General features: G+C 42.1%; 1 protein-coding gene across 6 annotated transcripts in view; it reads right to left on the bottom strand.

The window, feature by feature from the left end:
* Nucleotides 1–24072, bottom strand: part of RREB1 (ras responsive element binding protein 1) — a 120834-nt gene that overhangs the window by 23559 nt on the left and 73203 nt on the right. For all 6 annotated transcript variants that reach the window (XM_072924110.1, XM_072924114.1, XM_032746851.3 and 3 more), the window contains 3 exons: nucleotides 15291–15435; nucleotides 14009–14148; nucleotides 369–558 (listed from right to left, as the gene is read on the bottom strand). In XM_072924110.1, the coding sequence (XP_072780211.1) occupies nucleotides 369–558; nucleotides 14009–14148; nucleotides 15291–15435 (475 nt within the window). The remainder of the gene's footprint in view (nucleotides 1–368; nucleotides 559–14008; nucleotides 14149–15290; nucleotides 15436–24072) is intronic.

The raw sequence follows: 24072 nt of genomic DNA, 5'->3' as shown, positions 1-24072 counted from the left end.
TAAAAACTTTCATACCCCAACTACATCCTTGTTAGAGTAAAGTAAAATAAATAATGTCTTCCTTACCATGTGTACTCCCTGTTGATTTCAGATGGAGGATTTTTTGGGTAAGCTCAAAGGGGTAAAGATCTAACATGATATATATCTTTACACTGATAGTTATCCACTGTAATGGTGAAAAAGCCCCCAGTGCCAATATTCTTTAGATGAAAAAAAAAAAGGGAGAGGCATAAAGTGTTTGAAACCTACACAAACAGTGGTGATGTACCTTCCACAAAATATTCTACATGCAGGATGAATCTTCCAGTGACCTCATCAGATAAGCACTGAAATAGGTGGCACCTTAAGCTACCAAGAACAGAGAGTACCTGAGAAATGCGGGGGAACTTCCTACAGGAGAAGTCCGTGAATCCCAAGTCGTGGAAGCCTGCTGGAATTGAAGGGTTGTTCTGAATGAAAGGCTTTCCCATGGGATCTCTGGGAAGCTGCTTGTGGATAACTGCATTATGGCGCAGTAAGCCCCGATGAGTACGAAAGGTAATACAACAGATGTCACACCTGGAAAAGAGAGGAATAAAACAGAAATTACTTGCTGACTGCTTCAAGCTTAAGAACTAGCATTTTTCTTGCACCTCCTTCCTCTCACCCCATGATACCAAGAACTTGCTAAATGCAAAATAAACCCACAGTGGGTCAAAACCTATCACCACAAAAGGCCATTTTGGTCACAGTCACTTTCTACTAGTTTCTGGCTAGTAAGTCAATTGGAAGTTTGAAGAATATGAGAACTGACAATCTCGTATGGGCAGATGGTAGAATGGCAACTGAGATAACAGCCTTCTGAAAACCTTTTCATTGTCCAACGAAAAATATTTCAACAGCCTTACACCATTTCATTTTTACTGAAAAGTCCTGTTAAAATAAACAACGTTTAAAAAATAATCAGTGACAAGGAGAGGCTAAATCTGACCTAAGTAGCAAGCAAATGTAAAAGCAGCACCTTTCATATCCACTACTTAAAACATACTACTGCACACCACTCTAATACCTGTGTGTGAACCTTCATCACATTGCTTTTGCATCAACTTTCACTGGCATTTTTAAAAGCTGTTGTGAGAAATAGACCATTTGAAAAGGAAAACTACTGCTCCTTGAATGGGAGAAAGGTACAAAGGAGGAAGTCCTGAAACAGGTTCAACACTTCTGACACTTTTATACCCCCTTCACAGCCAGTTTGCCCTAAAGAAAAATGCAGAAGCACTGTATTTTCCTACCCACACTTTATTGCTATGATTTCTTGTTTTTCTTAAATTCTCAAATCCCAAATTCAGCTAAACAAGGGTTTCTCACATAAAACACTGTATTAAACAATCAAAGCTATGTTGCAGGCAGAAAGTTCTATACAGCAACATTTGGTCAACACATCAACAAAGCCTTTAAAATATTTGGTATGTGAGCAATACAGCATGACAGGTCATGTCCGCTCTGCATTCAGTAAGTGACACACAGTTTCACTCAACCTCAAGCTCCTTATGGTTACAGGTCCAGCTCCCAGCCAAAGTGTGGGTTTCCCAGAAGCAAAACACCAGTGGATGTGTGGCAGTCGTATTTTGTCAGTGAGAATATTATATGCACTTGGAGTTTTCACATCTGCCCATGGCCTTGGTTTTCCCCACACTGTCTTTGCTCTCTACATCAAGGAAAAGGACATGTGCCTACTCATTAAAAAAACATCCTGCAATTAGAAATGACTTCTGACAAAATCCTGAAACCACCCCCTCCCTGTCCTGTCCTTAACAAACTCCCATTGTTGTTCATTTTATCACTACATAAACTCCCACAGCCATTTTTTTATTCTCTGAAAACGAAGAGATAACCAAGTCACCCACAAAGCAACTGGACTCATAGTCCCCGAGTGGTGAAAGAAGCAAGTCTGAAGTGTATACAACACCGCCATTGTTATCACAGCACCCAGAAAGCTTGGACATAAATATGTACTGAAGGTTTAATCTGTTTTAACTCTCCTGACAATTCATTTGCATCCTACCTGTATAATTGCTACTGACATAGTTCCTGCATTTCATTAAATACCAAACCAATGCCATTTACAAAGCTAATGTTTACTTAAAGAGGTATGCCAAGTGTGACAACAATCTCAGGGGGGTGGGGTGGGATGGCCAACACAGTACTTCTTCAGCATCAGGATCTACAGCTCTCCTCCAGGTCATTTGGCAGCACCTATTCTGTGATGCAAAGATTTCATCTTCAGTGAAGACAAAAACGCAACCACCAAAACCAGTGGGGGCTGGAGAGCATTAAAAAATTACAAGCAGTCACCCGAAGAACTTGCAGGCTACTGAAATAAATTGCTTTTAGAGGTGATGAAAATGCCTTGCATGAAAACAAACAGTGCTTCTGACATGTTCCTCCTGGTATGTTAATATACAAAGAAGGAGGGCTTGGAAACAATTCTCCTGCACCACTGGAAGCATTGCAGGCGGTTCTGCTTCTCCATCTTGAAGCATCTCTGGGGTCCCAGTGTGCCTGACCTGTCCTGGGCCTAGGAACCCAGTGCAGCATGTGTATCCCCTTGTGTGTGACAGGGCAGGCACAGCTACCAGTGACGGCACCACAGTTACTGGAAGCGCTGGCTCCTGTTACTGTACCCCCAGGATCTGCACTGAGCAGGAGCCAGCGCTCCTTGTCAAGCAGCCACACATCCCACATGGCTGGGAGGTGTACCTTGTTCATCTTGCACTCCCCCTCACCTCCCTCTTGCAACATTCTGATTTTCAGCACTACTTTATTTGGGTCTCCCATCTAAAGCTGCACTTGAGAATTAATCTTTCAGAGCAAACATCCATGTGAAAGTCCTTCACAGGACACCTGCATCAATTGCTAGCCTCAGGAGAGTAAAATCCTGCAAGTTAAAAACAGTGTTTTCCATGCAAAGGGAACCACCTCTCCTTCCCCAAACAAAAGTAATGTATCTTATAAAAGGAATATAAGCTTTCTCTTTTATTAAGTATATTTATTTTCCTCTTTCTTCCTTAGTCTTTTATTTTCCTTGTGAGTGAAGAAGCAGCAAACAAAATGAGAAATTGGGAGAAAGATTAAGCTCTTTTTTCACTAGGTCAGAAAGAACCACCTGGCTGAAAAAAGAAACATCCAGATAAATCATGCCTGTCATCTCAAGAGACAGGCTCTTCAGGGCATATAAATGCACTGCACCCAGCTCAGCACCTTGCCCTGGTGGCACAACTTACAGAACCACATGGGAGCTGGGGCACGGGAAGGAGATGTGGATGCCCTGCCCTCCTCTGTGGTCCAGGTATGGATTCCTAGCACCACCAAGAAAAGCTTATAGCTACTAAGTGTCAAAACCCAACTAGTTAAGGCAAGCATCACACTGCATTGTCTAAGTCTTGTCTTAATCTAAAATAGAGTAAACTGCCATGCCTAACAGCACATAATCTGGAAGCATTAGGTTTTTTTAAGGAAGTCTAACTATTAATTTGCCTGTTTTGTCATCAGCACTATTTTCCATCTTTGGGTAGTGTCACTACCTACAGTACTTTTAAATCTAGACCCACAGTTTAAGGAGTAAAAGAGAAAGGAATCCTAAGCTATATGAATGATTTTACATCTTGTTTAAACTGCTTTAAAAAAAAAATTAGTAATTGTGGAAAGTCTGAAAAGTCCAGCATATCAAATAAAGCATCTGAAACATATGGTAATAGTTTGCTCATTATGAACTTTAAAACAAAAAAACCAACCAACCAAACAAAAACAAACAACAAAAACACCCAAACAAACAAAAACCAAACCAACAACAACAACCAAAAAAAAACCAACATAAAAGCCCCCCTCTCCTTAAAATTTCATAAGTCTGCTCATGTGCAGTTCCAAGTCAAACATGGATGGCATGGCTGCAGAGAACAGTGATGGAACAGGTTCTGAGGCTGTCAGCAGAACAGGCCAAGCAGCGGCTCAACACCTGTGCAGAGATAAAAGCACTCTACTTGCAAGGTAAGTTTCCAGATGTATCTAATAAAAGCTGCTGTGTTATCATGCGATTGCTACTCTTGGCCACAGTCTTCAATTTTTCTATAAATATGATTACAGAGTAGGGAGACAAATGCTGTTCAGTTCCAAGCATAGAGATTCAATTTTAAGTAAAAAGGAAAAAAACTGCTTTTAGCAGCTAAGGCCCCTTTAAAATTACTTTAATTCTCAATTGCCTTTATGTTTTGGACTTGCTCATATCTGTAACAATGCAAATATAATACTAAGGCTCTGGTTCACTGGCAGAGGTGTAAAAAACAAGCAGGTAAGAAAACAGAACTCCTAAAATACCAAAGCAGAATCAAATATAACAATGCAACAACCAGGCTGCCCTTGGTGCTCGGGCCATGTATCACACCAGGCATGTCTGATTAATTATTACTACACCAGTGCACCTTTTTCTTTTCTTTCTTTTAAAATTTTTCTTAATGCAGACAAGTGTATGCATCTTTGTGTAAAAACACACCATTAAAAAGCTTTCTTCTAAAATAAGTTAGTATTCTTGAAATATGAAATGCTAATTAGGATATAAAAGCATTTTAACAGGCTTTAAGAAATAGTCAGTGCTTTGCAAAGCTTGTTCGTTCAAGGGGGCAAAGCAGGATTTGCTATACTTCCTAAATGGCAGCTCTGCAAGAAAAGTTTACACAAGCACTGCCTGTTGCCTTGCATTACACTCTCCTCTGAGACAACTCCAATTTGTCAGCAGAGGAAATAGCTGGTCTTCTTTAAGAAATGGAAAGACATTTTAGAAAGGAAATGCATAGCCAAATTTTTAGCAAAATTAATCAGTCTTGATTTTGATTAAGAGTAAGGCAAACAACCATTCAATCCTCCTAGATTTTATATTTCAGTAGTCAAGACAAAAATGCCAAATATTTGTATTTACCATTATGTTACCAAGAAATTAAACAAAACACTATGCTCTGCATTACCCGAGACTGCTGGTGAGCAAGTGACATTTACCATTATTCTGCTTGTACTTCTGAAACCACATAGACTAAAACCTGAAGTTTTCACCCATGCAGCTCACTAAAACGAACTTGCCCATATTGTGGATGTTAACTAAATAAAATTAGTCTTAATTTCTAGGCTTTATCAAAAATAAAAAAACTTGGTACCACTTTGTTCCTTTCCCATCTGTGCTCTTTAGCAACTTCTACAAACAAAAGCAAGGAAAACAAACAAAAATAATGAAACATATCCTGAGACAGAAGTCATTAATACACAGCTAAGTTATGAAATTGTCTAACTCCTCCTGCTGAAATTCCCAGTCACTACCATGTGTTTTTCTACCTCTGTTGTTATTATTCTCCTTTCTCGCTTAACGTTATTTGCAGAATTAATGTGGCTCTTATGAGCAAAGAAATTCCTATGCTGACCTAAAAATAATACAACCGGGTAGAAGAGAAAGATGGGCGATTCCCTGCTGATGACTCATGTCCACACAGGTGGTGGGAGCAGGCTCCCAGCCTCCACAATGGCAATGTCCCGCAGCAGGGGAGCCTGACAAGGAGGGGGAGATGGAGAAAGGATGGTTTTAAACTCAAGGGCTTTCACCATCTGTGAAAGAAAAGCTAGCAGGTTACAGACATATTCCCCTTCAGGAAAGGATTCCTTTGCTTCTCTTTCACTTCTTCTGGGACAAGGCAAAGTGAGAGAGATGAGAAAGAGCCGACTGGTTTCTGCTCCTGTGTAACCCCACCCAGGTCCAGATATTCATCTCTTTTTGGATTAAAAAAGCCAAAAAACAACCTTTCCTGGCCTCCACACCCAGGGCCTTGGGAAATAACATCCAACAGCTGCACTAATCTCTCCCATTTGCTGCAGATGAGTGATGGAAAAGCAGCAGTGCTGCGAACCTGCTCCTGCCTCCCCTCCAGGTCCTCCTGCTGTCCTGCAATGCCCGTTCCTGCCTCCCTCCCCCGCAGTTCCCCAGCGTGTCTGACCCCAAAGGACCTGCTGCTCTGCCATCTCGACCTCGCCCACCCCTATGGGGCTGTGCTGGAACCAAAAGCCGCACCAGGAGCCAACTCCCTGCCAGCTGCAGAGGCTCCACTCCCCTTCCCTTCTACCTAAGGGAACGGGACACAGCCCACTAGATGTTCAGTGCATGATTCTTCACAGCCTCAGCAAAGGAGGCACTTTTCTTTTAACTTTTCCCCCCTTCCACTGCCCCACTGGCCATCTGATTTTGTTACCGATGTTCTGTCACTCTCTTTAATCCTCTCCCTCAAAGAAGCCACCCTTGGGTGCAGCCAAGGCTGAACCCCCTGCACCAACCCTTCTATTAATAGAGGGATGCACAGCGTTATGTGCATTCCTACAGCTGCACTGTGGTCCAGGCAAGAAAAGTATCGTGTAGGAGCCAGGACAGACCCGATATAAACCAGGGTGATGTTGTGCTTCAGAAATTTGTCAGCATGCAGCAGAGCCAGTGTCCGCACCAGTGACTCCCCCCGTCAGAGTAACTCCAGTGAAATTAACTGCTGTAAAGTTTAATAAAAAGGCACAAGCCATGCTGTGTCATGTCTGAACTTCCTTTGTGTGTGAGCAAAGAAAAATGAGTAAAAACTTCTTCCTAATACTGTAATGAATTGCACTTACCAGCAACACTTCAACAGCACCAGATTTAAACACCTCTGCCCTGGTGAAAGAGTAGCTTACACTACCATTTACTTCAACAGAATTAACATGCAACTAAGACAAAACAATGGGAAAATGGGAGATAGCCCACAGACACTCACACACAGTAGTAATTTTCTCATAATGACTTTTTTTACTTAATAAAGGTCAAAGTTTAAAAAAACAGAAGTGTCAATTATTTGGCTGTACAGAATCACAGAGAAAGAGATGAAGATCAATTTAAACAAGGAAGGGTTTAATAGGGCAAACTTATCTGGGGGGCAAAAAAACCTGACCAGAATAGTCCTCTACAGCTACCAAAATTAGAAGCTGCACAACAGGCAGAGTAACAGTTATTTGTGCACACCAACTCATGTGAACCTTCTGGTACTCTTTAAAGGTAAGAAATGAAAAGCTCTTCCTATCTTCTAACAATCTTTCAAATATGAAAGTCAAGTACTTCTGTAATTTTTAAGTTAACAGCAAGAGTTAAAAAAGAAATCTATGTAGCTAGCATGTTAAAAAAAGGCCACTGCTTTTAATGAGTAACATAAGGAGAAATACACCTCCAGAGGTTTCTCTATCCTATATGCATCCACTCATCAGAACAGGGCTCACAAATAGGTGCAGCTGAATCTGGATTGCAGTCCCTTGCCCTTATCTACATTTGCAGGTTACAATATGCTCAGCATGCAGACATGACTGCAAACACATTGAGCAGCACCCAGCACTTTGAGAAAGCCTGCAAACAAACAAATCCTACTCCTTAGAATCAGGCAGGCGTGTTAATAACCTGTTTTGGCTCAGCTCCTTTCCCCTCCTGCATGCCCTTTTACAAGCAGCTTTCCTCTACAGTCAGCTTTGCATTTACCCACTTTCTATTCTGGCAGCCAAGCTAAGATATTCAACACCATGTGACACAGCACACAGTTTCACATGAGAGCATCACTCCCTGTGTCCATTCACCAGCCAATATTTTTACCCAGCTGCTCTGGATTCCCAGTTTCTTCACACAATGAGCTCCCTGATGTGAGCTGACCACTTCTAGGCCAGCATTGGATTTGCGCTGCTCTTCAGATGTTTCCCAGCTCTCTTTTCTGAACAGGAACTTCAAAAAGCATGTAACATGCACTTCTGTTCTGCTTTTGCAAGACAACCCACTGATTCTACTTCTCCATTTGTTCAGTAAAAGGGTGCATTCACCAGCTTGCTTGCATACCCTCTCCTCCGCCTCACCAAGAATTGCATTGTACCACAGCATATTTCAGGTCATAGCATTTACCAGAGCTGAACTTCATCAGCTGTCTCATGGAATTGCTCCTGCTGAAAATCCTGCCAGCAAGAGATTAGGAGTTGGTTCCTAGTTTCTATCAGCAAGACATTGAGCAAACAGCTTGAGAGCAGAGCAGAACAGGAGAGTGGGCTGAACTGGCAATGTCATACCACTGCCCCTTGTCACCTGCATCTTTGGCTGTAACTGTCTTAGTACTCAATAACTCCAGAGCAATTTCTACCCAAACTGTCCTTGCTGGTACAACCTCAGTGACTAAAAAAGGAAGTATTGGGCCCAAAATATAGTATGCCAAAAGCAGAGTTTAAGGAGGTCCATGAACACGTCTATGCTGGAGTGCTCTCCATCCCTCTCAACAACTGTAGGATACAACAACCTCAGAATTATCCATCTTTATTAGAAGAGCATGAGATTTCTTATTTTGAAAAGCTAACAAGGAATGAGGCTATGTGTATATCAACAGTTGTGACAGAGAGAAAAATAGTATATAACCTCACAATGCTGAATGAAGATGACTTGTCATTCATCCTTCAAGTTGCTTCCAATAACAGCAGTGTCAACTACCAGGAAGAAGCTTCCTCTTCCCACCATGGAGCTATAGTTTTGTCTCACAGTAAAATTAATTGCAAACAACATCTAGTTTTAAAACACCTTCACTCCTGCAAGTTTGTAGCACCACTAACACCCTCTTTCCACAGAAGACTTGCCACATGTAGAGAGCAGTGTGCTTCAGAATAAGGAAGCCATTCCCTACTATATAAGGAGAGAACAGATAGAAAGTGAATTCCTAAACTTGCTTAGATAGGCATTTGCAAAAACAGGAATGACACTTCAGAGTCTTTTTCTGGCTGTTTTCTTTTTTTTTTCCCTTTTAACATTCAGTTCAATGTACTTTTCCATGGTCAGACTACTGCTCTGAAAACAACCTACTATTGTACTAGTCTTTTCTAGTGGTGCTAATACCTGAAAGCATCTCCGTACATTTTAAATCTCCATTCATTTCTTTTCTTGACTATTTTATCTCCCTAAAGCCAGGGTGCAGAACTGCCCTGAAGAACAGTAACTGGGCAATAAACATGCCATTTTCTAAGTAGTAGGTATCTTTTTCACCCAAAACCCACTTCCTCTTGTCTTGACGTAAATGAGGCTGCTCATGCACATTGTCTAAAATTATTTAAAACTGGGACATAGGTCCAGGTGCCTGGCAACAGCCCACCACACACTGAAGGATGTGGATATGCTGGTAAAGGGGGAAACCTGGTGACCAGCCTGCCTGAATTGCAATCTGCACATGACAGATATCTTCTATTTACCCACAGAGTCCAGAAGACCATTCCTATGGCATTTCAGTTGGTGAAGCCAGGTAACACCAAGAAACAGCAACAGAATTTTTCACCCATAAGTATTTTCAAAAACAAGACCTCACAGTGGTTACCCTGGCAAAACTAGAGGCAGATGACCACAGATCCTAATGGTCAGACTCCTAACACTTCTCTTTCCAGGGCCCGAGTTCTTCTGTTGCTATGCCTGTTACCGATCTGTGAGCTGTTGAAAACGATAGCTTTCCACGGCAATGTTCAACCTCCACACAATTTCAGCAAAACTTGAGAAGGCTGTTTTGAAGAACAAGGTAGCTGTTCTTCAAAAAGCTGTGAACAGCTTTTGTTTTCCTTTGTTTGGAGGTTTTACAGAAGCACATAACCCTGGGAGAAGAGAAATGCTTTTGCTGTCCTTGTAAAAATATGCCCAGGATTTTCAAGTTACAAGGCTCAATATATTATATCACTGTTTGGACAGGCTCTGTAGAAGGTCAAAAAACTTAATCTCCCCTGAATTCATTCATGGCAACAGGCACCTACTGGTTTTGGTCACCAGGTCAGCTCATGACATAGGCACAGAGTGACTTTCACACTGTAATGTCTACTCATTTCTTGTATCTTACAAAAATATAGCAAAACCAAATCTTGTAACTGCAGGCAATGCCACACTGAACCAGATGTGATCAGAAAGCCTCATGATGTTCATTAAGAAGCAACCTTTTACCACATTCAAAGTGCACAACTATCCTGGCTGAGAAATTATGTTGGAATGAGTCTAAGAAAGGAGGTAAGTGCAACACCATAACCAGCTCCTTCCTCCTCTCCTAATGAAGATATCTAGAAATGAGAGGCAGCATAATTGTCTCTTTGCTGCTGTGAGGAAGGAAAAATTAAAAATACTTTAGCTCTTGGTACAGCGTACTGCACTAGACCTCCGGGAGGAGAAGGAAAGGAAATAAAGGTATGCTCTAGCTACAGGAAAATCCAAGAGAGGAATTTTATAGTTCATATACTTTTTTTTAAAAGCCACACATTTTACTTTAAGGCTGTTCCGTTGTATTTGCCAAAGGAAAGAGGAGAAACCCAGCATAGCATCTGGAGAGGTTTCTCCCCGGGAAATCCTCACATCTCCTTTGCTTACACTGCTGACGTTGCTCAGAGCTGTCAGGTGACCTTTACAAGCGCAGTTTCACGTTTGACAGCAACCCTGCGACACAAAAGTTTCCAGTGAAACTCCCCTGCTCCGTGAGGTTTCTCATTTTCCCTATTGGCTGTGCAGCGTTTCAGCTCTCTGCTAATTATATCAACACTCAGATACAAACTCACCAAAATAGACAGTGTCCTGAGGCCCCAGCTGCAGGGAAGCAGACTTCTTTAAATAATCCAGGTAGAGAGGCCAAGGGGGTCAGAAAGCACTCCTGGGCTACCTCCCACTGCTAATGGGCATTGCAGACAACCTTGCCGGGGGCCAGCTCATGTCTTTAATTAGGGTGCAGGACACAGGGCTTCAAAGGGACAGAGACTGACCAGGGGGTGTAATGCCATGAAGGAGATGCAGTGCCACAGCCCATTGTCCATGGGACAAAGGGCCCTATTATTACTCTCAAGACCAGGGCAGTTCCTACCATAATTAGGAGACAAAGATGCACGATTTAGGATTTTACATAATCAAGAGATACTCTACCAAGCAGGAGGCCCTCTCACACAATCAGTGGATTAAGAATTGTTTATTTTGCTGCAAGTAAACAATGAGGTGCTCCCTGCTCTGGGTTTTACATGAAAAAGCAGTTCTGGGCAAGACAATGGGGAGTGTCTTTTCATCTGACTTTGAACAGCTAACCCTGTGATTTAAAGTTGTTCATTTGACAGTATCTGGAAGGGTGATAGCCCACCCTGCAAATTAGCTGCTCACATACTAATCCCAGGGCTGCCAGACAACCTTACCTTTTCTGCTGCTTAGCAGAGGGTGGCCGGGACAGAGAGACAGCTCTGGGGGCAAGAGGCTGTATTTACACAGCAGCACTGAAATGGCGGGATTAAAGGACCACAGGGAAGCCAGGCAGAAGCTCCTGCCCACCCTGGCACCTTGTCACGATTGAGGATGCATCCCTGAAGGAAGCTGGTGCCACCATCAAGGCAGTGCACACTGGTGCACTGCTTCAGAGCCAGTTTGCAATCATTTATATAGGAGCTAGGGGAGCAAAAAGGAATTGGATGTTTGAGCTGTGCCTTTACAATGAAAGGCATCGGCTAGGCAGATTCAGCATCACTTATTTTTGATCATGACAAAACTGTCTGTGCTGGGCTACTGTCTACTGCACTAGCTTCAAACAAACCACCAGACCCAGAGTATCTCACTCTGGGATGCACATCCAATGCCTTCCTCACACGTCCGCATCAAGTGACTCTGCTTTTACAATATGGGCAATAAAAGGAGACTGGGGGTGTTATGCTCCCTGCCCTTTGCTCACAACACAGTTACTGTGCTTTTTTGTTTGTTTGAATTTTTAACAAGAGTTACTTCCTCTTGTGTTCTACAATAAGGCAACAACAATATTTGAGGAAAGCCTTCCAACATTCTGCAGTTTGCTTCCCTGCCACAAGTACACCCGTATACACAGGTCTCCTGCTCTACTACTCTAGCAAAACATTTTTTCTTCAGCTCTTTCACTCAAAAAAACCCTCTTAAGCCTCACCAAAAGGACTTCAATCACTTGTACTCAGGACTGAGAAAGGCACGCTACATTCTCTGTGTCTTGTTGAATCCTACAAATAGTATTGCAGAACCCTGGGAACCAGGGGATTACAGCCCCTGCTGGCCAAGGATTTTAACCCATTTCGTTCAGGATGAAAGAGTCACCTTAACAGCAGTCCAAACTGCTCTGCTTACTAGAGGATTTTCTGTTAGGCTGGGCCAGGCAGACAGTGTCATTTGACTTGTCTAGACTAGGACAAAAGGTGTGGTTTAACCAGATGGGCAGGCTAAGTTGCACCTTAATATATTAGCTGCCCAGAGAGAACCACATCTTACCTGTCCTGTCTTCACTGACACGTCCTAAATGGCTGAGGCAAATACCTGACAAAACCTCCTTACTACCTAGACAATTCTATAAAGATAAGCATCCTAGCACTAGTATTAAATCATACCCACGGAGCTTGACAAACGTGACTTTCATTTAGGGACACATTCTAGTCTTTGCTGCTCAACAGAATCAAGGGTTGCAAAATCCATTTCAGGAGAATATTATCCCAAAGCAAGTCTAATACTAGAGCAAGAGCTGCATAAAGAGGAACAGCATGTCTGCACAGCCACTGGGTCTTTCTGCCTTGCCACAGCAGACTGCAAAGCTGCCAAGCTAGAAGGATATCTATTCCATTATCTTATCAAAGCAAGAAAATCCACCTCTCCACTCAGGTCCATGGAATATAACTCTGCAAAGAGGTCATATCTTCAGAGAAGCTTCAAAATGAGAGTAACGACACAGTATGTCAGCTGCTTTCTCTAAAGCATGAAGTGTAAGGCAAAATTGTTCCAGACTCCATTTTGTGGGGGTTGCAGAGCTCTCACTTTTAGCTTTCATCTATAAAGAAAATTTACCTCATTTATTTCAGAAATAGAGAAGTATGTTTAATTAACTACTATTGAATGGAGTAGCTTTCAACTCCTTTCCCCGGTAACTGCAACATTAAGAATGCCTTTTAAAAGTGTTTTACATGTATTTACCACGGTTTTCTAAATAAAAAATTTTAAAAGGGAAAATTTAATAATATTCATCCCATTTAATAGACTGGGATGCCTCTGCTCAGTGACATTCTATTAAGAACCTGTATCCAGAAGTGAGTGTTAACACTTCAAGATGCTGAATTCTTCACAGTTTCAAAAAGATCACTGGAGTCAAATGTCCCAAATAAGTTCAAAATAATGACAAGCTTCTGCAGATGGACAATCTCTTTCCTAAAGTGGTAGCTTTTCTACATGTTTCAACTAGATGTGAAAAATTTCTTTTCTATCTTCATAAATCTGACTCTACATTTTTCTATGGTAAAAAACAAGAAATAAAACAGTTTTAGCAGTCCCAGAGGCAATTATTTGAATCAAAACACAACATTCAAGCACCTTCCCAATTAATAAATAAATTTTCCTTGTTAAGAAAAGCTGATTTAAGCCAAAATCCACATCATTCCCTAACCTCAAAAGGCAGAAAAGCATAAAACATTTTATTGAAAGTCTAAAACTAGAAACTCATCTACCTTCACTCACTCCAATGACTGAAAAACCCTTTCCATCCAGCTGCTGCTTTCTCCACAAACACAATAATCTCATAGGATGATACCTGAATACTTTTATCAAGTTTTTTTTATCAAGTTTTAAGCATCTTCAGTTTATCTTGTTAAAATTTTGCAATGTTGGCATTTTACAGTTTTATGTAACAGTGGTTGTTTCAACAGGAGGAAGATGTACTTTAATTTTTTGTAAAAAACATTTCCAGCTATTAACTGGCAAGATTTCCTGTATTTGCAAAAAATAATAAAATTAAGCCCTACAGCACCCTGGTGACACAAGATGAGGCAAAGCATTTAAAGACCTGTTCAAAACCACAAAGGGGGGGCAGTTAACAGTGCAGGGGGCTGAGAGGCTCCTGCCCCTCCACCACAGGCTTCTTCAGTCTGTCTGGTGACCAGAGACACTCTGTGTACTATCTCTTACCTCAATGAATTATCTGGATGTGTCTCCATGTGGGACTCCAGGCCATACTTGCAAAAAAAGTCTTTGAAACACACTGGACAATGATAAACTTCATCGTCAGCCCTTTTATCCCCTTCACCAGAATGGCCATCCTCGACAACCTTCAGAAAAAGGGAAAAAAAACCCCTCACTAGACCAAGTTGTAAGCAACAAACCAAACTTGCAATCCATTCAAAGTCTTTCTCTTACACAAAGTTGGAAGCTTCATGTGTAACCTTGCTGCAAGCAAATACAAAAACATTCCTCAGGAGAGATAAGTGACAGAGCCTTGGCACATGTGTAAGAACATGCATGACAGAAAAGGAGTCTTGGTAGGAGATAAAGTGTACAGCTGAGTCACAGATATATCAGTTCTAATGAGGAACTGTGATTTGAAGAACTTATAAAGCCATGTGTTCATATACCACTGAACTAGCATTCCTTCCCCTTCAGAAAGCCAGGGGAGCTGTCAGCCTAATTTATGCCACTGAGATACTGCCAACTGCTAAGTCAAGTGGTTCAGGGAGAAGCAATGAACTTCTGCATGTTTTCTATACTTCTCTTCTGATTAGAGGGAGAAAAGTATGCACAGAGTGAGGGATACTGTGCTAAATGGAACTGCTACTAGCTCACCATTTAGAGATAGTAAGTGGAAAGAGTTAAGTTTGGCAGACACTATACATTTTGTACAAATGACTGAGATGTGTTAAAATATTTCATAAACAAAACCCTAATGGAAATGTCTAGCCTTCAAATAAATATTTTCTGGTCACTCTTGCAACTCAAATAAGGCAGGATTATGCTACTGTGAAAGGGAAATGTACTGTAGATTATTTTTCTCCCTCCAGATCCAGACAAAAGTAGACTTTAGCTGCTCCTGCTTTTTAAGTACAAACTGTTTTTCCAAAGTTTAAATCACCATCCTCTAAGAATACTACAAACTATATGGGAGGACATAAAAAAGGTAGGGGAAAAGCTGCAGCAGCAAAAGAATAGTACATCCTCTTGTCATCCCACAATAATTACTTATAAATCAAAAGTAAATTCAAAAATTTAAACAATAAATATTTTTTAAAATTGAATTATTTCAATCTCTGAAATTAGAAAATAATGTTCAATCCCAGACAACTATGTTGGCTACACAGGATAAGCAAGGCAACTCATATACAGAGCTGTAACAAGTCTGTGCTGGCTGCACAAACCAAACAGCTGACCATTTAGGAGGTAACCAGGAACATCTTTAGTTTCATGCCCCGTAAAGAACCTTTTTTGCAGGTGTCCTCTCCTCTCTGTCCAGCTCAGCATCGTGACTGAACTTCCGTTTCGAAGACAATCGCCTGCGCTTCAGCGGCGAGGGGGGAGTGGTGCTCGCTGTGCTGTTTGGATCCTTCTCATGAATCTTCATGTGCCTGAGAGGGGGGGGAAGAAGACACTGTAAGCAGGCAAATCCAGGGCAGGAAGTCCAATGTAAATTTTAATGCCAACACCACTTCTAAGCTTTGCCTTTAAAGGATACCATCAGAGATCCCATAAACCAGCCTGAACTTCTGAAAAACAGCTGAGGCATGATCCAGCACGGGCCCTTTGCAGTGCCTGGGCCTGTGAGGTGTCGCAGCAGGGAGTCCACAAGCTTTCCCCTATGTCCCAACTCACAGAACGACACTTGCCCTGGTAACAACCCTTTCCATGAGCACCGTGCCCATTCCCCATCATCCACAAGGTCCTGGTTCTGACTAAACCTGCCCAGCAATCCACATACTCAGCCTCCCTGTCTTGTGGCAGTCTAGTAAGCAAAAGCCTGCAGCTTAGCATCCACTTCTCTCAGTGCAAAAAAAAAGCACCTCATCTTCAACCAGCTCTCTGTCTAGAGTTTGAGATTGTACCTCAAATAGATCTGTATATGTTAATGCCATTGTTTCCTTCTCATCCTTAACACCATGGTGGAACCCAATGTCAAATTTCAAGTGCAGCTTTGAAGTCAGGAGTATCTGGTCCCACTGTTACAGTGCACTAGGTATGGCTTGCAAAACTCTGTACTGCCAAGGCATGTTCACAAACCTGCTTTCCCAGGAAAACAACTATTTCTTGTCACAAAGACACAGGAAAACGGAAAGGAACAGAATTACTCAGGAAGCAATCTCATTAATATCTGTTTACCTGACCCACTTGACTCTTGTACCTGAGGAAGACACTGTTGTCTAGTTCCCTTCAGTCAGATGGAAGGTATTGCTGCCATGTGTTTTCTTCTGATAACTCAAAGCTCAAATTTAAATTTTCCTTTTTTTTTTAAAGATAAGGCCTTTAACCTCACTTCTATACTGCTATTGAAAAAAAAAAATCAAATGTATGTTCCTAGATACAATAGAAATTTTTTGCTCCTAATAGCTAGATATGTGAGTGCAGGAGGGAGCTGCCATTTGTCCATGACTGACTTCAAAGAAACACAATAGAGAAAATGTTAATGGCACTCGGGCAAATCTTTCAGAAGTCACATCCACAGCTTGGCTCAGGACAGTGCCATTTAACATGACTGCACAATATCATGTTCTAACATGAGAGAATGTTGTAACCCAGACAAGTCTTGCATGTCCTCATACCTGCTTTGGTGTTATGACATAAAATCTGTTTCAGTTTTGGATGCCAAGGGCATGATGCTTTGAGATAACACACTGAAGCAAACTGACCCACAGCACAAACTGACCCACAGCAGACCCCACTGGAGCTGATGGGAAGACTGTCTCATCACACAATGCTTTCTTTAATGTTTCCTTTCACAATCTCAGAAGCTTTAAAAAAAAAAAAAAAAAGGCGGCAAAAAAAATCAGTGTCTCAAACTGCAGCCCGTCTCAAACTGCAGGGTGTTGTGCAGGAACAGCCTCAAGCCAAAAGCCCCCACAGGTACCAGAACTGATGCAAGATTAAAATGGCTGTTCAGCTACTGCCTGCTTTCAGCATCCATCAAGGCTGGGGCTGCTGAGAGGATCAGGTCCATGAGGAAAAACTTATCGTTTCCCCAAATCCCCAGTAACTCTCACTGGTTGCATAACTGGTGGATAGACACTGGTGACACCTGTCAGTCACATCTATGTGCAGATGTACCCATCAGATTGGACACAGAATCGTGGAAATGTTGCTGAAATTGTCTGACCTCTTTCCCTGCCAATCACACATTTGGGAGGAGAAGGAATGCTGAAGGTTGGAGCATTTGGCTCTCTCCAGGTTTGACAGAAGCCAGAGAAAACCCAGAGTGCTGACACAGCATACAGGGTGCTGTGCACTCCTCTGCCTTGGCCTTCTGGTAGCTCTGGAACCACAGGCACCAAAGCAACTGATTTATCCACACAAATCCAGTGCTACCTTGTCTCACAAAAACTGCGGGAAGGCATCTATAGATACTCCATGGCCTCATTTTCTTCAATCTTTTTTTTTTTTTTTTACCCTGTGACACTGATCTAACTTTTTGTGCTAGCTAGAGCTTCTTTCATGGGTGATAAAACAGCAGCCTGAGCTGCAGTTGTCTGAATTTACACAAAAATAAAGGAGAAGAAACCAGTTATTTGTTCAAGGGGTTCCTGTCCACAATGATAGAAGATAAAATTCAGAAAGCATCTTGGAACAAAAAAAAATCAAAATATTCAACTGCACAGGCAAAGCAAAATCTGAAAGTCTGGATTATTTGTCTATGTTTTTATTATTTCTTTTTGGTAAAGACTGCTTTCCAGTTTCAATGACCTCTTGAAAGTAAAGACGAGGCTTTTGCTGTGCCTGTCTGTGCCTGCACCCCAGGCACTCACACACAGTCTGACTGCTTAACCCTCTGGCAGCTCGTCTGAAGGCCAGTTACTTTTCAGATAGCTAGAGAGCAAAATCAGTCAAGCTAAATCACATACATCCTGAAAACAAACAACAAGAAAACTGCTATGCATTGGGCGTGGGACTTTTTCTTCCCATTTTATTTTAAAGTCTCTTTCCAAACATTAACAAGTATGCACAACTCCTGTTTAGCAGCTACCTATGCAAAACAGCTTCCTTATGGCTAAGTTCTTTCCTTCTGCTGTTTGTCCACCTGTTGAACTCTGCTAGTTTTGATGGAACTGGCTCCTACTTGAGAGGGGTGTGATGGTACATCAACAGCACACCAACATGAAAAACCCTTGCGACCTCCAGGTTAGTGACAGCCCAACCCAGCACCTCTGCCTGGCATGACCGAATGCATGCAAACACACTGGCTCCTGCAAGTCCCAGAAGCAGTTCAGCTGTGCTTGAAGTGTGAAATTTGCCAATAAGGCAGGGCTTGCTAACATGGGTACAGCATCACAGTGATGGGGGCTTTGCTATGTCTGGTGTCAGTCATGGGCTGCCCCAACTGCTTGCAGTTCTCATTCCTGCAACATGTGTGCTTTTGCCGTGTCCTAAAAGCCACAGCAGAAATCCATACCACAGCAAGGTATGTGGTGACCCCTTCATGTTTTAGTTTTGCATACTTGAAAGGAAGCAGCCTAAGCTATTGAGCTATAAACAGGAAGACATCCTGACTGCACCTTTGACTTCTACTGTGTAGGTCAAACATCACAGCTACTGTGATAGTCCTATGCATGTGATCATTAAGGAAAAAAAAGGAAAAATCCAAAACCAAAGCAGCAGGTTCCAGAGTTCTCAAGGAGAGTTGCAACCTGCCCACGTTACAGCCAGCAGGTTGTTCTTTTGGCAGGTTAAGCAAGTTTCACTGCATCAAGTTAAGGGTGGAGAGGAAAAAGATTACTAGAGCTACAGCCCAAGATAAGCGGGAAGATAAAGCCAAGAAGTACAAAGGAAAGACACAATCTTCATCTCTCTCTTTTACTTTGCAACAAGGATGTCATTCTGCCTCGAGACAACATTTATCACCCAACATGGGCTGAACTTCAGCAGATGCCAAGTCACATCCACATCCACATCCACAACCTTTCTTTCAAACACTCCCTTCACTGAGGCTTCTTCTACTTAAAAAGTTTCCTAACCATAATTAAGGGGGGGAAGTATTTGTGTTGCCTTACTCCTTTAGAAGAGTTAGCCTTGATTAGATCTTACATGTAACACTGAAAATATTCAACCTCACTGTTCAGCCTGCCAAGACACAAGACGAACAGGAACAAAGCTGTGTTTAGAAGTTATTTTGCCTTTGTGACTATAACAACATATTTTGGCCTGACAACACTGGCATACTTAGAATGTAAAAGACAGGCTCGTAAGTCAGGCTGGCTTTCAGCATCAGTGATAAAAAAAAAATGATATGACATTCATCAGTTCCAAAAAATAAAGATAAACACTCAACACTTTAAGTGAGAATGCAGTTCAGAAAAAAAGAAGGGCAAAGTAAGGACATGCACAGAAATGCCTATATTCAGTTGCAGATGCAAGTTACAAGCACCAGAAGCTTTGAAGTGACCACTACTGCAGCTCAGAAGACATCCAGAATCACACCAGATGAAACTTGGGTTTCTTTTTCTAAATTAAATCAATGAATTGTGGCTCTGAGCCATTCTACAGAGCAATCAAAGTGCAGCAGACAAATTCAGGAAGGTACAGAGCCCTGAAATCTGCACCTCATAGTCTCCCCAGCATGCCTGCAAGTACATATGCACTTGGGACAGTGCTGAGGGTAGAACACTAAAATCCAGCCGGGATACACAGGATGACAGGAAGGAGATAAACACTTGAGCTTAATATTAGGGACGACTCATTTGAACTAAGTGCTAGCTAGCCTTGATTAACCTCTCAAAGAAAGTGCTGGAATTCTATTTAAAATGAGACCAGATAAAGAACCAGAAAAAATTGAAAAAAATAAATATAAAATGAAAAGAGGAAATTAAGTCTTTTCCAATCATGGTCTGATCCACCTCTGAACTAAACTCTTAATGTTTAAGAACTGCTATGCAAAAAACCTGAAATACCTTGCTAGATACTATGCTTCATGCAGCACAGCTGTATGAGAAAAAGCTCTCCTCATAATCTCTTCCCTCCTCCCCTCATCCTCCCCTCACATAAAGAATTCCACAGGTGAGCCAAAAGGATCCAACTGTGCTAGGACTGTATGCCAGTCAGCCCTCCCAACAAAATCACATTTTTTCAAGTTCCTGACTGACTTTCATTCCATCCTCCCACTTAGGATCACCTTCCGCTTCCCCTCTTCTGCCACAACTTTCCTCTCCCCTCTCAGGGTCACATGAGCAGATGACCAGGATGACTAAGATGATAGTGCACAAGAATTCCCCTGGCTTCTTTTTTGTTTTTTTCCTTTTTAAAGACAAATGAGCAGAAAATGTTTCCAGCCCCACACTGTAATGCAGAGCATGATTCCAGGAGGTGACTATTCCACTAGAACAGTAGCAAGTGAATATTTTGCTACTTTACATTGAAGAAGAGACTTCTGTAGTAATAGGCAAATGCAGAACTCAAGTGTCTTTTTCCTTTTTCTCTTGTGGATGGTGTTGGAACAGTGTCTGTGGGAGGTGACTCATGGGGAGCGCAGGTGAGCATGTGTCCTGCTGAAGTGACATGCAGCTCCTGCTGGTCACATCCTAGTCTTTACCAGATCTCTAAAAAGGGCTGATGTATTTTCATAATGCCAAGGGGATTTGCATATTGATCATAGAAGCTTTCTGAAGGCCTCAAAACAGGGCAGCCTACAGCTTCAATGCCAAAACCAGAACGTGGGCAGGTTTTGACTGGCTGGCTCAAGGCTAGAATGAGCAGCCAAAGCATCCTGAAGGAGGCAAATGCAAGATGCAGCTGCTTCTGGCTCTGGGTCCCATTGAATTATGAACAAAACCAGGAGCTTCTGCTTTGCATGCAGGATAACCTGATCAGCACCACTTTGGCTCTTGGATAGAAATCATCCCTCAGCATGCGTGGGAATCCCTCACCTCTTAATTCTGGGGAGATAAAAGTACACTCTAGCTGCACCTTGAGTTTCCATGCTTCCTGATGTGCTTTAGGTCCCAAAGTAAAAAGGCCTGTCTGGCTTGGAGCCCAGCCTAAAGGAAGGTATGGAACAAAAGGGTGCATTTGCAGCCCCTGAGCAGGGTTCAGGGTTAAACCTCTCCCTTAGAACTATGGCAACACAAGCACTGCTGGCTTTCAGTCAAGAGAGGTTTATGCCAGGTAGGTCTGATTAGAAGGAGCAGCATGTCCAGAGGGGGAGCAGCAAGCAATTTCACTGAGGCCTGGTTGGGAAAGTCCCAGCATCTAAATCAAGATTAATTCTTGAGCACAGAATCCAGTATATGTAAACACCCTCCTCCTCCCTCAAGTCTGTGGAAACGCAGTGGGGAGGCCAATGAATCTGGGCATTATCAGTCCAGAGAGATCATCTGACAGTATCAAGTTCAGGTTCTGGCTTCATATCTCACATAATATTATAAGTTTCTCCACTTTACCACTAGATGTTCCCTATACTCTACTGTGTTGCACATGATTATTCCTCATCTCCTTTGTGATTTCTAGACAGTTTGGTATCAAAACCAAATGGAAAATCCTTATATATCTGATGCTTATCTGAAGACAAGGAAGTCACACATCCAATCATTCAAATCAAAGACAAAGAATAAAAATCAGTCCTTTCCATCCTTCACCTAATTTACAATACACTTTGTTTTTCCTCTTACAACAAAAAGAATTACTCAAGTTATCAAGCTGGTCTGGGAAGGGCTGAGCTGGTCAGTACAATTAATCTGATTCAATTGCTTTATGTCTTTCACTGTTTTGTGTCTCAAGATCTTTCACTTACACTGCTCCTCCCAAATAACAGTAAACAAACTCCAAAGAATCATAAAACCCCTTTTCAATACTTAAAAAAAAAAAGGTCTATCCTTCAGAACATGACCAAACATCTCTGTTTAGAAAAAAATACTCTGCTTTGTTAAAGCTTCAACTTAGTGACATGGTATCAGAACAAACAGGAGTGCTGTTTGTTCTGATGCCATGCATCCAAGAGGATGAAATTTGGACCATGATGTACTTCATGCTCCATGAAATGGAAAATGTCTCAAAGAAAGAGAAGACAGGCTTTAAAATTACACTCCTTTCAGATATTTTTATGTCACATTATCTTTGTCACTGTTTTTGTTGCATTCGTCTTAAAAAATGATACTTTAGCCCAAGTTGCCTGGAAATGTAGGAAAACACAGGGAACTTCTCTTCAAAGCTCCTGCCATTTGATCCATACAGGAAGTAAATCCTAAACAAAGAGAAAGTGAAGCAGCAGTATTTTTAGGAACAATCATTTAATACCCTGCTGCTAAGTCCCTCCTTAAGAGTCTCGTGAATATGACTGAAACTTAAGTCAAAATGCAGTAACATTATGCCCTTGGGTTAAGAAGTTTAGTCAGTTGTTTGTTTGTTAAAACATGTAGAGAATTTGTATTGACAATGTATTTCCAGTGTTAATTACCAACATCACCCACTTAAGAGAGCAATCTACTCAGCCCCTGCCAGTTGTAATCACAGGAACCAAAAAATTTGAGATAATTTTGGAAATCAGACATGAACTGTACTAGGACAAGTTTCTGTTTGACTTCTCTTTTTTGGCTTAATACTTGTATCCTCAAAAAAAAAAAAAACCCAAAAATGGCCCAAAAAGCCCTCACACACACACACACATACTTCACAGCAAGTCATAAGACAAATACCAAAATCCCAATCACATGGGAAAGTCCCTCTTAAAACTGCGAAGCAATTTCAAAACAAATTCCAAGTACCCCCATATACTCTAGTGGTAACCAGTACTGAACCCTAGCATGGGACAAACCAAAGGAAGCTGAGCAGCAGGAGGCCTCTATGGCTATGCTGGTAGGAAAGTCATTGCACTGCATGCAGGGAAAGGGTAGTGTGAGACAAACAGGTCCCAGGAAGGATGAGATTGGGATGTCCTGACTCATTTCAGCCACGTGTCTGTAGGGAGGCCCAGCAGGAGATCCCCCTGCTAGCACTCCCCATGAGAGCCAGGCAGTGCCATCCTGCTGGCATGGCGGCACACCTCATCATCCCCATGGAGTCTCCAGCGCTTGTTCTCGCTGTTCACCATGTCTAACGTGGTCCTGGGGAGCCTCTCCATGCAGCAGCGCGTGGCGGCACGCGGGTGTATGTGCCCCCTTGGTGCCACACAGGTGGCACACAGACATGGCCTCAGCATCCTCCCCAGCTCATAGCGGCTCCCAGTGCAGTGAGATTCTCCTGGCAGAAGGCATCACTGAGATGAGAGAAGTGCCATTATTCAGATCCACCAAGGCTGGCTGGGTGTGCTAAGGCTGAAAAAGCCATGGGTGATTACATTTGAACAACAGATTTCAAATCTCTTTTCAGTGCTACCGGGACAGTCTGCAAAGTTAACCAGTGCCACGCAGCTGCCAATACATGATACCTAACGATATACGATACACACACATGCACACAGAGCATTCTATATTTTTATCCTAGAGAAAAAAATTTGCTTTGCTGTGAATAAAAGCAAGTTGTAAGCATGAGAAGAAAGATAATGATCAACAAATCCAGTGAGGGGGGGTACCACTTCTGAATAATTATTCTGTATTCACATTTAAGCAACTACTTGCTACACAGACTCAGCAAGTTCAAACAGGCTGAAATTGATACAACTGCATTCCCAGCTTGGCTCAAAGTTACTCCTATTCCCTAACAGTGACGTTGTCAGAACACCTCAAAGGAAAAAAAGGGAGACAAATATTTGCCTGATGATGCTGTGACAGGGAAGTGATTCAAACCATGCCTTCAAAGCAAAGCTTCCCAAAGGACTGCAGAAGAAAGCAGTTTGCATCAACCCTGGCATAAGGGATGGCAAAAGAGGAGGAGATGCAGTGTGAGCATCCCAGTACCACTTCACCAAGCTGTCACACACAGCTTACATTATGTTCAGAGCAGACCTAAATTAACAATGCCAAATACTGCAAGGAGACTTCCAAGCTGTAAGAAACTTTATTAGGACAAGATCCTCCTTTATTATACAAGATCCTTCTCAGGCCATCATACTTCCTTAAGCTTTGAGAAAAAAG

This window comes from Taeniopygia guttata, chromosome 2 (assembly GCF_048771995.1).
Source record: "Taeniopygia guttata chromosome 2, bTaeGut7.mat, whole genome shotgun sequence".
In the NCBI taxonomy this organism is placed as follows: domain Eukaryota; kingdom Metazoa; phylum Chordata; class Aves; order Passeriformes; family Estrildidae; genus Taeniopygia; species Taeniopygia guttata.
Note: the sequence above shows the minus strand (reverse complement) of the source record. Positions and strands in the feature narration are given on the sequence as shown.